Here is a 14,124-nt window from a genome sequence, read left to right as displayed (position 1 = left end):
CCTTATACTGCTGTATTAGTTTCAGTTTAAATTTATATTTTCAAGGCAAGAAAACCAATTAATTTCAACATGTTTAAATACTGCTCTTTCATATAAACAGCCCTTTCAAACACTCCTGATCTTACAGCCAGGGCTAATGTCCTGGTTTTTAGGGACTGTCCAAGCCCTATTAAGGCACCGCCCTGTCACACCCATGACACAACTTAAAGGGACAGTCAACACAAAAATGACATACTTTATAAGCTTTAAACCTCTAAATGTCTGTCTGTTTCTAAGTCCTTAAAGAAAGCCCCATGATCACATGCTTTTGTATTTGCTTTTCACATCAGGGAAAGATAGTTCATGTGAGCCATATAAATAACATTGTGCTGACGTCCGTGGATTCTAACAACACAGCACTGAATCGCTTAAATGCAAGTTAATAGATAAAGTCATGTGATCAGGGGGCAGTCAGAAGATGCTTAGATACAAGGTAATCACAGATGTAAAAAGTGTATTAATATAACAGTGTTGGTTATGCAAAATTGGGGAATGTGTAATAAAAGGATTATCTATCTTTTAAACAATGAACATTTTTTAGTTGGCTGTCCCTTTAACACGTCTGTGACACAACCTTGACTCCTCCCCTCCTGTCAAAACACTGCCCACAAAATGTGGCAATTGTTGGAAGGTATATATGAATGGTAGAACATTTCTAAGTTGTCCCTCTAAGTGGACTGCTCAGAACTGATATTGTTATTCATTTGTAAACATAATGGTGGGATCAGTATAAAAAGATTCCTTTGAAAACTCAATTTCTAACCATTCAACAACAAGCTGTCTCTAAATGTTCATTTAGATGATGAGCTTGTTATATTTCATGTGATGTTGTGCTCAGTCATGTGGCTTTATGACGGCAGTTTGCACTTTGACATTATTACGTGATCTTAGTAGTTTATTGAACAATGTAACATGTTTTGTGAATAGAAATAATGTTGTGACAAATATTTACTATAAATTAAATCATACAGCATTTTTACGCTAAACATTATGTCCTACATTTTATATTATAAAAATATATGTTGTAGGTCAGATTTCATTTTTAAAATTGACAATATACACCAAAAAAGAGTTTTGCTTCCACAAAGAGCTGGGGATTAGTAGCGTAGTATATCAAAATCGTGTCTAATAGCAAGGGCACGTATACAGTATAAAGATATTTATTGCACATCAAAACATATCATTTAGTTATATTAATAAAAACTAGCATGGCCACAAACTAGATAATGTACATTCAAAATATATTTTTTTTAAATCTTTCAGAAATAAATAATGTCTCTTTTCAGAAAAAATAGATTAGGTGAAAAAGTCCCAGTGTTTAAAGTTGATACAAAATATATCCCTTTTAAAAAAAAAGTTCAGTTCATGGAGTTAGTCAATAATAAGAAACAGAATAAAAGATTCTCATAGAAATAGTATTATTGCAACATACAGTTATCCAGTCAATCCTTTTATCACCAGCGAACAATTGACCTTACCGGACCTCCAATGTTTAAGTCTCTAGCTCGAGTATTAACCCTCCATTGCACGGTTCTTTAGCTCCATTGCGGCTTTGTGTCTTACCAGCCGTTACTCACACTCTCCGGTTTATCGGGTAACCGGTATCGGTCCCAGGCGGGATTTTGAATTGGAAATAAGCTCTCAGTGTAGTATGGATATTCCAAAAAAAATTACAATATCCACAGTAATCCGGACCAAAGTAAAAAAAAATTCTACGCGTTTTGGCTCAGCTGAGCCTTTATCGAGGTGCAGCTTTCACTATTATGTTTAATACAGTATATTTATGTTTTTGTAGGCGACATTATATTTGTCTTTTAATCATCATCATTCCAATTTCATGTCAATACAGGATGAGAAAGCAGAAGGATTTATCAGTTTACCAGAATTCAGGATAGATCGAGCCATTGAATGCAGAAAGAAACAGTAAGTATATGATTTCATTATCTCTTCCTACCTGGTACATGTTGGCTTTCAGTCTATAAGGTTAAAATCTTGAAGGCTAACATGTTAATTTTATTCACTACTGACCTACATATTAAGTGAGATTTTATGCGAAAGATGCCTTTGGAAAAAAGTTATTTTGAAAATGGAACAATTGGCTTTACTCTAAAGGTTTGAATCTTCAAAGGTCTCTGTTCAGGTGAAATTCTCTAAAAAAGATCTGTCACTCCTATGAGTTCCTTTACAGGATTCTGTAAAGGCAACATTTACCCTGAGAGTTTTGTATCTTGCTAATGGCTAAAACTTACATTTTTTATGCAAATTATGGTGTTCTGTAAAATTAGAAATTTAAAAAGCATATTAAAATATGATGTAAAAAATTGCAATCAAACAAATGAAAATTGTATTGAAAGTACACATAAAAATGAATGTAAAAAGTATGTGGCAAAATGTATTTAGTGTACACAGTAACATTTATGTTACAATTTACAATTTAGTTTCAAAATATGAAGTTACGATCATTATACCATACCATATTTATTTTTTATTATTTTAAAATGAGTGGGCTGATCAGAGGTGTCCTTTGTTTGGTTATGATAGAATTTCTCCCACAGGTTTCACTGTATTTTCTAAAACTTTTGGGCCAGATTAAGAGTGGCGCACTAAATATTTTTTTTTGTTCACGTTTAACGTGGGCGGGTTATCGTGTGTATTACAAGTTGAAAGTAAAAAAGTTAGCGCGGGTAACACCTAAGGTGCGCTAACTTCAGGACTTCTGATATCGCTACCACGCTAACTTCTTCTCCTCATAGACTTCAGTAGAGCAAGCTCGCATGCTAACCAGACACCGCTTAGACCTTCATCACTAAACCCAAAGGTAGTTAAAGAATATTTTACATTCCAGAGCTCTTCACATACGTTCTTTTTATTTTTAAATATAAATATATATAAAATGATTTGATTGTTACATATATATATTTACATACATATGTATATATGTATATCAGGGATAGGCAAGGTGTCCATACACGGACACTGGTGTCCATGACTAGCCCTTGCAGTGTCCGCCACAACCTTAGTATATCTTTTCTTTCTGATTAAATAATAGGAATAAAAAAAAATGTAGTGTGAATAAAGTTAGTGGCTTGTCAAGAGACTGCTAGTGATATTTTGTGATACGTTATGGACTAAATAAAGCCTGAGTGAAATACTGGATGTGTATCTGCATCTGTATAATAACACCCAGCTCTATACAAAGATACAGTAGTGACACTGGCACATGCGTATAGCCAGACAAGAGCTGGTTATAGGGTAAATGGTATCTGCATCAGTATAATAACACCCAGCACTATATAATGACACAGTATTGACACTGGCACATGCGTATAGCCAGACAAGAGCTGGTTATAGGGTCAATGGTATCTGCATCAGTATAATAACACCCAGCACCATATAATGATACAGTAGTGACACTGGCTCATGGGTATAGCCAGAAGAGGGCTGGTTATAGGATCAGTGGTATCTGCATCAGTATAATAACACCAATCACTATATAATGACACAGTAGTGACACTGGCACATGTGTATAGCATGACAAGGGCTGGTTATAGGATCAGTGGTATCTGTATCAGTATAATAACACCCAGCACCATATAATGACACAGTAGTGACACTGGCACATGTGTATAGCATGACAAGGGCTGGTTATAGGGTCGGTGGTATCTGCATCAGTATAATAATACCCAGTGCTATATAAAGACACAGCAGTGACACTGGCACATGCATATAGCCAGACAAGAGCTGGTTATAGGGTCAGTGGTATCTGCATCAGCATAATAACACCCAGCACTATATAATGACACAGTAGTGACACTGGCACATGGGTATAGCCAGACAAGAGCTGGTTATAGGGTCAGTTGTATCTGCATCAGTATAATAACACCCAGCACTATATAGTGACACAGTAGTGACACTGGCACATGGGTATAGCCAGACAAGAGCTGGTTATAGGGTCAGTGGTATCTACATCAGTATAACACCCAGCACTATATAAAGACACAGTAGTGACACTGGCACATGGGTATAGTCAGAGGAGGGCTGGTTATAGAATCAGTGGTATCTGCATCAGTATAATAACACCAAGCACTATATAATGACACAGTAGTGACACTGGCACATGGGTATAGCCAGAGGAGGGCTGGTTATTGGATCAGAGGTATCTGCATCAGTATAATAACACCCAGCACTATATAATAACACAGTAGTGACACTGGCTCATGGGTATGGCCAGATGAGGGCTGGTTATAGGGTCAGTGGTATCTGCATCAGTATAACACCCAGCGCTATATAATAACACAGTAGTGACACTGGCACATGGGTATAGCCAGAGGAGGGCTGGTTATTGGATCAGAGGTATCTGCATCAGTATAATAACACCCAGCACTATATAAAGACACAGTAGTGACACTGGCTCATGGGTATGGCCAGAGGAGGGCTGGTTATTGGATCAGAGGTATCTGCATCAGTATAATAACACCCAGCACTATATAATGACACAGTAGTGACACTGGCACATGGGTATAGCAAGAGGAGGGCTGGTTATAGGATTAGTGGTATCTGCATCAGTATAATAACACCAAGCACTATAAAATAATGTTTTTAATTTCAAATGTACCTTGGTGTCCTTCACTAAGGTCTGTACTTTGTAAAATGTCCGCCACAGCCTTTGTCTGTGCCTATCCCTGATGTATATACGTGTATATATGTGTTCATATGTGCATATATGTATGCATATGCATACATACATATATAAATACACACATATGTATATATATATATATATATATATATATATATACATATATACAGGGCTTGAAATTTTCAGTGGTCCAATGGTCCCGGACGACTTAGAAATTGCAGCGGATGACTTAGAAATTTGACTTTGTCCTATCTTAAACATTGAGTGGACTACTTACTTTTTCTCTATGGGCTAGTAACATTTAAACCCTGACTAGTAAACTATAGTGATATTGTAATGATATTATTATATACATTATAGCCCTTTTCAGTCAAATATCTTGTCATATACCTTTAAACCCTTATAAAAAAAATATTTATAAAAATAATTGCAATCAGATAGTGTATATATGAGTATAACAAACATAAATATGCCCAATTCCAGCCTTGCTGAAGCACCTTAAGATCATCACTGATCTTCCACCAAATATCACAGTGGGGGTGAGACACTGTGGCTTATAGGCCTCTCCAGGTCTAACCATTAGATGACTAGCTGTTGGGCAAAGCTGAAAATTGGACTCATCAGAGAAGATAACCTGGAATCAGGCAGATTTAGCTTTGCAAGGGATGCATGAATCAAGCCACGTACAAGGTTATCCTGGAACAAAACTTGTTCTTTCTGCTCTGACAATGTTCCACAACTCTGGAAATTGTTTTTTTCCAGCAGGACAATGCTCCATGCCACACAGCCAGGTTAATCAAGGTGTGGATGGAGTACCACCAGATCACAAATCTTTATGGTAGGGTGTTAAGTTTATTTTCAACTTTTGTTTTCTCCATTGATTTCTATGGGGAAACACATGCATGCGCACGTGAAAACTCAGCTTAGGATTTTGTCGCTTTTCGGGTTACCAATAGCGCAAAATAAGTTTTTTTGCAACTTGTAATACCAGCAGAACCCGAGAGGTGCAAAATGCTTACCGCTAGCAATGTTTTCGCTAGCGATAAAACAGAATTTACTGCGGCACTTGCAATCTAGCCTTATGTATATACAAGTCTATTAATGTGTTTATATTTGTAAATATGTATATGCATACATATATACACATGTATATATACACACACACACATACCACGTTAACTTCTCCTCATAGACTTCAGTAGAGCAAGCTCACATGCTAACCAGACACCGCTTAGACCTACATCACTAAACCCAAAGGTAGTTATAAATATTTTACATTCCAAAGTTCTTCACATACCTTCTATTTATTTTAAATATAAATATATATAAAATTATTTGATTGTAACATATATATCTTTACATACATATGTATATATGTATATACGTGTATATATGTGTTCATATGTATGTACATATATGTATGCATATGCATACATACATACATATATAAACACAAAAATACACACGTATATACATACATATATATATATATATATATATATATATATATATATATATATATATACACACAGGGCTTGAAATTTCCAGTGGTCCCGGACAACTTAGAAATTGCAGGGGATGACTTAGAAATTTGACTTTGTTCTATCTTAAACATTAAGTGGACTACTAACTTTTTCCCTCTGGGCTAGTAACATTTAACCCCTGACTAGTAAACCATAGTGATATTGTAATGATATTATTATATACATCATAGCTCTTTTCAGTCAAACATCTTGTCATATACCATATGCCTTTAAACCCTTATAAAAAAATATTTATAAAAATAATTGCAATCAGATAGTGTATATATGAGTATAACAAACATAAATATGCCCAATTCCAGCCTTTTCGGGTTACCAATAGCGCAAAATAAGGTTTTTTGCAACTTGTAATACCAGCGCAACCCTAGAGGCGCAAAAAGCTTACCGCTAGCAATGTTTTCTCTAGCGATAAAACAGAATTCTAGCAATATATATAAGATGCTCAAAAAATCAAAGTATTGCAGTATGCAGTGATACCTTTTTTATTGTGTGAGAAAGCCAGAGTCAACATTAAGTCCTTCATTTCTGGTATTGAAATGTGTGATCATTTTCATCTCAAACGTCTTTCGTTCATGAGAGTCTTTGAAATTCCCTTTACGAATTTTAATCCTGAGGTTAAGGATGGAGTGACCAGTCTGGGTGAAGTGATGACCAACAGGGGTACAATATTCATTTTCCTTGTGGTTTTTGATCGAGTGTCTGTGTAGATTCATTCTGAGATGCAGCTTTAGGCCAGTTTCTCCAATGTAGCAAACTCTGTCACACGCTGTACAATGTATTATGTACACCACATTAGCAGATGAGCATGAATAGGATCCTTTAATATTATATGATGTGTTGTTGTGTCTGGCTGTGTTGTTGTCACATATATGTTGACATAGTTTGCAGAGTGATTTGTTGCATCGTGCAGTGCCATTCTGTGTAAGCTTCTGTTCTGTGGTTAATTTGCTGCGGACCAATCTCTGTCTCAGGTTAGGCGGTTGTTTGAATGCTAGTATGGGGGGTTCAGGAAATATTTTTTTGAGTGTGGGGTCCTCTGAAATTAGTGGTTGTAGCTCTTTAATAATTTTGCGTACTCCTTCCAGAGTAGGGTTGTAAGTGACTACTAGAGGGGTTCTTGTTTTGTTTTCCTTTTCTTTGTATTGTAGGAGCCTTTCCTGTGGTGTTTTTAAGGCAGATTTGATTTTCTTAGATATTGTCCTTTCCTTGTAGCCCTTTTGCCTAAATGACTCTGACAGTGTACTCAGGTGCTGATCTCTGTCTTTTGTGTCAGAGCAAATGCGGTGATATCTGATAGCTTGGCTGTAGATGATACCTTGTTTGGTGTGATTGGGATGGAAGCTGGAATTGTGGAGGTAGCTGTACCTGTCTGTGGGTTTTCTGTATATAGATGAATGAAGGGTGCCATTGATGACAGTTATTTTGCAGTCCAAGAAGTTCACACTATGATTTGTAAAGTCCATTTTAAGGTTTATTGACGGGTGAAATTAATTAAATGATTTGTGGAAATCTAAAAGGCTTTCTTCTCCTTCCGTCCATATTATGAAAATATCATCGATGTAACGATAATATGTAAAAGGTTTGTGGGGCTGAGTACATAAGAATCTGTATTCTAGGTACGCCATGAAAAGATTAGCGTATTGGGGTGACATTTTGTGCCCATCGCTGTCCCTGTCATTTGTAGGTAGTAATTGTTGTTAAAACTGAAATAGTTGTGTGTGAGTATGAATTCTATAAGCTGGGCAATAGTTGCACTATCATATTTGTGTGTTGTTTGGTGGGATGAGAGAAATTTACTGCAGGCCTCAATACCATCCTTATGCGGGATGTTGCTGTATAAGGATTCCACATCCATAGTAACTAGTATAGTGTTTGCAGGTAGTTCATTTATCTGGTTAAGTTTATTAAGGAAGTCTGCCTGTATAAAGCTATCAGTCTTAATAACAAGAGGCTTAAGAATGTTTTCTATTAGGCCAGATATTTGTTCAGTGAGTGTTCCCATACCTGTTATAATGGGGTGTCCAGGGTTTCCTGGCTTGTGGATTTTGGGCAGCATGTAGAAGGTACACATCTGAGGATTGGAAGGTACCAGATTTTCTAATTCTTGCTGTATGTGTTTAGGAAATGTTTTGATAAGTTTTCTGAGTTTAGCTGAATATTCCTTGGTGGGGTCTGTGTCCAGTTTTTTGTAGTAGTTTACATCAGACAACTGTCTGTAACCTTCTGTAGTATAGTCCTGGGTATTTATAATAACTACTGATCCACCCTTGTCCGTCGGCTTGATGATGATGTTATTATTATTCATCAAGTTTTTCAAGGCATTTCTTTCCATATGTGAGAGGTTGTAAGCGATTTTTTTCTCTTGTGTGGTGACTAGGGATGCCACTCTCAGGCGAAAACTTTCAATGTAACTGTCCAATTTGATGTTACGTCCTGCTGTCGGTGTAAAATCTTTGTTCTTTTTCCTACCATTATTATCCTGTTTAACAGTCATGGGTTTTTTGGCATAAAAGAATTCCTTAAGTCTCAATCTTCTGAAAAATTCTTCCAAGTCTGAATATAACTGGATGTGATCAAGATTTGTGTTAGGACAGAATGTTAGCCCCTTGGATAAGACTGCTTTTTCAGGTATTGAAAGGTGATGATTAGAGAGGTTTACAATCCCGGTATTGTCTGTGAATTGTTCTTGGTAGTTAGCAGGCTCAGTTTGGTTTGGGTCATTGGTAGTTCTGGTTGGAGTAAGCTGTTTTTCAATGGAGAAATCAGTTGATCTTTCATTAGGGCTACATTGGAGAAACTGGCCTAAAGCTGCATCTCAGAATGAATCTACACAGACACTCGATCAAAAGCCACAAGGAAAATTAATATTGTACCCCTGTTGGTCATCACTTCACCCAGACTGGTCACTCCATCCTTAACCTCAGGATTAAAATTCTTAAAGGGAATTTCAAAGACTCTCATGAACGAAAGACGTTTGAGATGAAAATGATCACACATTTCAATACCAGAAATGAATGACTTAATGTAGACTCTGGCTTTCTCACACACTACCATAACTTTCTATAATCTCTCATCTTATTGTCCTATATTGGTATCTTTTTCCTTTTGTTTTTCCTCTCATCTGGCCTATTTACTCTCCTCTGTTTATTTACTCTTTCTGGCTATTCTCAGCTATTTTCTCCTTCAGACACATTCTCTGCTTTTTATGACACCCCTCTCACCCCCCTTCCTCCCTCCCTTCCATTTGTTGTATGTGATGTGTATCTATATCAGATTGATCAGTATTGCTTTAGACCTGAGGAAGAGAGGAAAACTCTCAAAAGCTTGTCTTTGAAACATTATGTTAGTCCAATAAAAAAGGTATCACTGCATACTGCAATACTTTGATTTTTTGAGCATCTTATCTACTGGACTAACACGGCTACTCCAATCTTCACTATATATATATATAAACGAAGGAAATAGGTGCAGGATAGGGCTTACTTGTAGTCCAAAATTGAGGAGTAGTCAGTACATGTAAATATAAGATCACAAAAAATATATATAAATATATAAATCCACTTAGCTAAAAATTGATATGTAGGAATTCGGAAACCTAAATGGATTAAGTACCACGCTGGATGTGTATAATACACTAGTGATTGTACTTCCAATTATAAAGACAATAAAGTATTCAAAATAAACAAATAACGGAACAATCTCAAATATAATATGTATGAGAGAGTGAACCTCTAATTAAAAGCTCCTCAAGAAATTCAAAAAAATAATAAGAAAAAAAAAGTTTAAAAGGTAAAAAATTCCTACACAAGCATACAATTATTGGTGACATTTAGATAGTAGTCCCCAAATAGATAGATCACAATGAAACCTTCAAAAGTTCCCAAAGAGAATAATATAAACAGTCAATTCCAAGGGAAGAAAACTTGAATCCATAGTCCAGGTAAGTTGATGTGCCCAAAAAACCTGTGGTAATAGGTGAAATTCCTACTTACAAAAAACTACCTCAATCGAAATGAGGTAAGTGCCGCACAGTTTGTTAAGTAGCAGGCTCCCCAGCTGGAAAACGGTCCGCTTTTTAAAAACGCTTCTTTGTACAGATCCCCTCTTTGTTTTTTCTCACACGTGTTACAGCTCCATCAAGTTTAAATGTGGAGACAAAACTAAACACAAGATAGTGCAATACTGTATTCACGTAACACACTCAATTTTATTTGTTAAAAGCACATAGGTAAAACTTGCTTACACTTTACAACTTCAATCTACATATGAGGTATCAGTAACACGTATGGTGGCAGAGGTATAACACTTCATTGAATAATACAGGTATGGCAAAACCTTTGTATGTGACAGTTCATGTAAGTGATCAAATCATACCCCAAGATGCTTATAAATCTCACCAGATATCTTCCTAATGCATTTCAAAGGCGTCTTACAGTTAATCACAGCCTTCTTCATCAGAGAAATAATGTAAAGTGAGATAGCGGATCATTCTTTAAATAGGAGAACACGGAGGCGGTGCGGCCCGCATTCTATTGGTGGTCTTAGTTACGTCTCAGTGACTAACTGGGGATCTGTTTGAATACTTCCCTCATGCTCTGATTGGTCTAGCATCTACTAGGAGCGATCAGATGTTTGCGTTAGAGACCTTTAAAGTCTTTTGTGAATTTCCGTTATCATGAGAACTGATCTGGCAATAACTGCAGGAAAAAATGTGTGCAAATAGTAACTATCTTGCTTACTTGCATTGTGTATTGCAGAGTGCTGAATATGCTTGCATATATTTTAAGGTAGCATTCAAAAGCACAATATGTATATACACGGAATGGTGATAATAACAATGTTGACCAGTTTTTTGTTTCATGTCTGTTCAAACATTTTAAACATTTTAGACACTTACATTTTAGTACATTTCTTATTTGTTGTTTAAAATAAAAGCCATATTTACAATTATTACTCAACTAAAAGGAGAACAATCTTTCATCATTGAATACTCCAAACTAATAAAAATAATAAATACATATATATATCTACCAATAAAAATATTTCATAAATAAATACAACCTTTACTAAAAACTCAAAAATAACACTCTTTGGTCTACAGAGTAATTACAGTGATGCTTAAAAGTTAATGGATATCTTAATGGTTATCTATAATATTGATATTAATTAATGATATTTACAATTTGATTATTAGGGAAAAGGCACTGATACTTGGTTATGGAAAATAAAATAAAATCTATATGGATGATCCTATAACAAATATTATAATGTTAATAATATAATGTGAACACAGTCAGTCACAAACCTAAATTTTTTTTAAAGAATTTTAAAAGGGGGGGTTTTTTTACAAAAAAAATCTCCATAATTACTCTAAAATATCTATAAAAATCTCTTAAAAATCTATCTCATATATTATATAAAGAATACCCTAATGAGATACTAAAATAGGACTTAGTCTTAGTTCGCAAAAAAACTCGGGGTAAACCATCACGAGGAGAGGGAAATATATAGAAAGGCTATAATCTATCCTTCTACTAAAAAGGCAGCTAGATCTTTATCTTTATTTAAACCATAAGGGACCTGGGTATGTAGGGTATGGATCCAATATGTCTCTCTTCTTCTGAAAAATAACTCCCTATTCCCTGGTATATATTCTAAAATTGAGGCTTTGAGGCTGGATGGATCCATATTATGAAAAATTCTGAAATGTGCTGAGACACTGTGTGTTTTAAGGCCCGCTTTGATATTTGTGAGGTGTTCTGCAAATTGTTTTTTAAAAGTTCTAGTAGTGCACCCTATATATTGTAGGCCACACGAACATTCCAGTAAATAAACTACATGGTCCGTTTTACAGTTACAAGCCACATTTATTTTGCAGCTTTTCCCATTTGTCTTAGATTTAATTTCTTTAGTAGATTTAGACCCATTGTAGTGGTCTTCGCAGGCTACACAATTGAGGCGATTACATTCAAAAAAGCCTATTGTCAGTTTTCCTAACCAATTCTGTTCTTTTGCTGTTTTCAATTGGCTTGGAGCCAAAATATTTTTGTTCTTTCTAAAGATAATCTTAGGTTCCTTAGGTATAGATTTTTTCAATAATTCGTCATACAATAATAGATGCCAGTGTTTCTTCATAATTGTTCTAATCTCATAAGACCCTTCATTAAAGTGACACTGTACCCAAAAAAATTCTTTTGTGATTCAGATTGAGCATGAAATTTTAAGCAACTTTCTAATTTACTCCTATTATCAAATTTTCTTCATTCTCTTGGTATCTTTATTTAAAATGCAAGAATGTAAGTTTAGATGCCGGCCCATTTTTGGTGAACAACCTGGGTTGTCCTTGCTGATTGGTGGATAAATTCATCCACCAATAAAAAAGTGCTGTCCAGAGTACTGAAACCAAAAAAAGCTTAGATGCCTTCTTTTTCAAATAATGATAGCAAGAGAACGAAGAAAAATTGATAATAGGAGTAAATTAGAAAGTCGCTTAAAATTGCATGCTCTTTCTGAATTACAAAAGAAAACATTTGGGTTCAGTGTCCCTTTAAATGTTGTAATGAAATTAATAGAATTCGGTCTCTAGGACATGCCTTTTGTATTAGATGCATAAGTACTGATGTATGTCGATAGCTGTGATGCTATGATAATTGTAAGACTTTGTTTTGTATGCCATTGCTACCTCAATAAAAACTATCTTATATAAACTAATAGAATTCTCTTTCTGTTTAGTAATTTTCTTGTTTCCGATATCTAATAGCTACTGTCTATTAAGATTCTTTGCTTTCCTGTATGCCTTCTCTAAATCTTCTTTCTGGTAGCCTCTTTCTAGTTGACTAGTCTAGTTGACTCTTCCTCAAAGTCATTCAATTTGGAGCAATTCCTTCTTGTTCTTTGGAATTGCCCTTAAGGAATATTCCGGATCCAGCTTTGATTATGATTACTATTTGCGTACAGGTATCCATTACTGTCGGTGTCTTCTTTATGTAACTTAGTTTGGATCTTCTCATTTTCATGGAATAGGCTTATATCCAGAAATTCTATTTGTTCCTTATTTCTTTTTCCAGTAAAGGACAGATTAAAATAATTTGAATTTAGGTTAGTAATAAATACATCCAAGACTTCTTCTGGACCCTCCCATATCATAAAGATATTGTCTATATATCTCGCCCACTTTTATTCTCTTTTCACACACACACACATATATATATATATATATATATATATACATACACTTTTAAGCCCTTTACAGTCAACTACCTTTAACCCCTTGAGGGCTAACGATGGCTCTGAGCCGTTGCAGAGTTTCCTACTCAGGTGCTAACGACGGCTCTGAGCCGTCACTAGCACTCTCCCACCTTGAGGGAGATCTGGGGGCTCCCACCCGCTCCTTCCCTGGCGATCGGGCCTGTATAGTGACAGGCATCGCTGGGGCTTCACGTTTTGCACTGTGATGTCACGCGCAATGACGTGATGACGTCACCGGCGCAACTTTATTTAAAAATTACAATAAGTATTTGGAAAGGGGGCATGCTGCTTAGAAGCCTGTATCTCAGGCATCTATGCAGCTACAGACCACCAAGACCCACCATTGGAAAGGTAATCGCCTAACTTTTCCAAAGGTGTAAGTGAGCATCTGAAAAAAACTAAAAAAGTTTTTAAAAATATATATTTAAAAAAATAAACAAAAACTTAAATCAGCTTAGCACCCAGGGGGGGAAAGTGCTTAGCACTCAAAGGGTTAAACATGCAATATATATATATTTTTATTTCTATGTTTTAATGTGTTTTTAATAGACATACTTTACATTCCAATGTTCTTCACTTAGAAGAAAATGTTTTTTTTTTGCATTTTTAAATATTTATATATATATAATATATATATATATATATATATATATATAT

General features: G+C 35.4%; 1 protein-coding gene across 1 annotated transcript in view; it reads left to right on the top strand.

Annotated features, from left to right (window-relative positions):
• The window catches only part of LOC128660873 (connector enhancer of kinase suppressor of ras 2-like), a 957,001-nt gene that overhangs the window by 850,517 nt on the left and 92,360 nt on the right, over window positions 1–14,124 (top strand). Inside the window, exon 16 of the mRNA XM_053714957.1 lies at window positions 1,889–1,962. Within this exon, the coding sequence (XP_053570932.1) occupies window positions 1,889–1,962 (74 nt within the window). The remainder of the gene's footprint in view (window positions 1–1,888; window positions 1,963–14,124) is intronic.

The sequence above is a fragment of the Bombina bombina genome, chromosome 1, assembly GCF_027579735.1.
Source record: "Bombina bombina isolate aBomBom1 chromosome 1, aBomBom1.pri, whole genome shotgun sequence".
NCBI lineage: Eukaryota > Metazoa > Chordata > Amphibia > Anura > Bombinatoridae > Bombina > Bombina bombina.
Note: the sequence above shows the minus strand (reverse complement) of the source record. Positions and strands in the feature narration are given on the sequence as shown.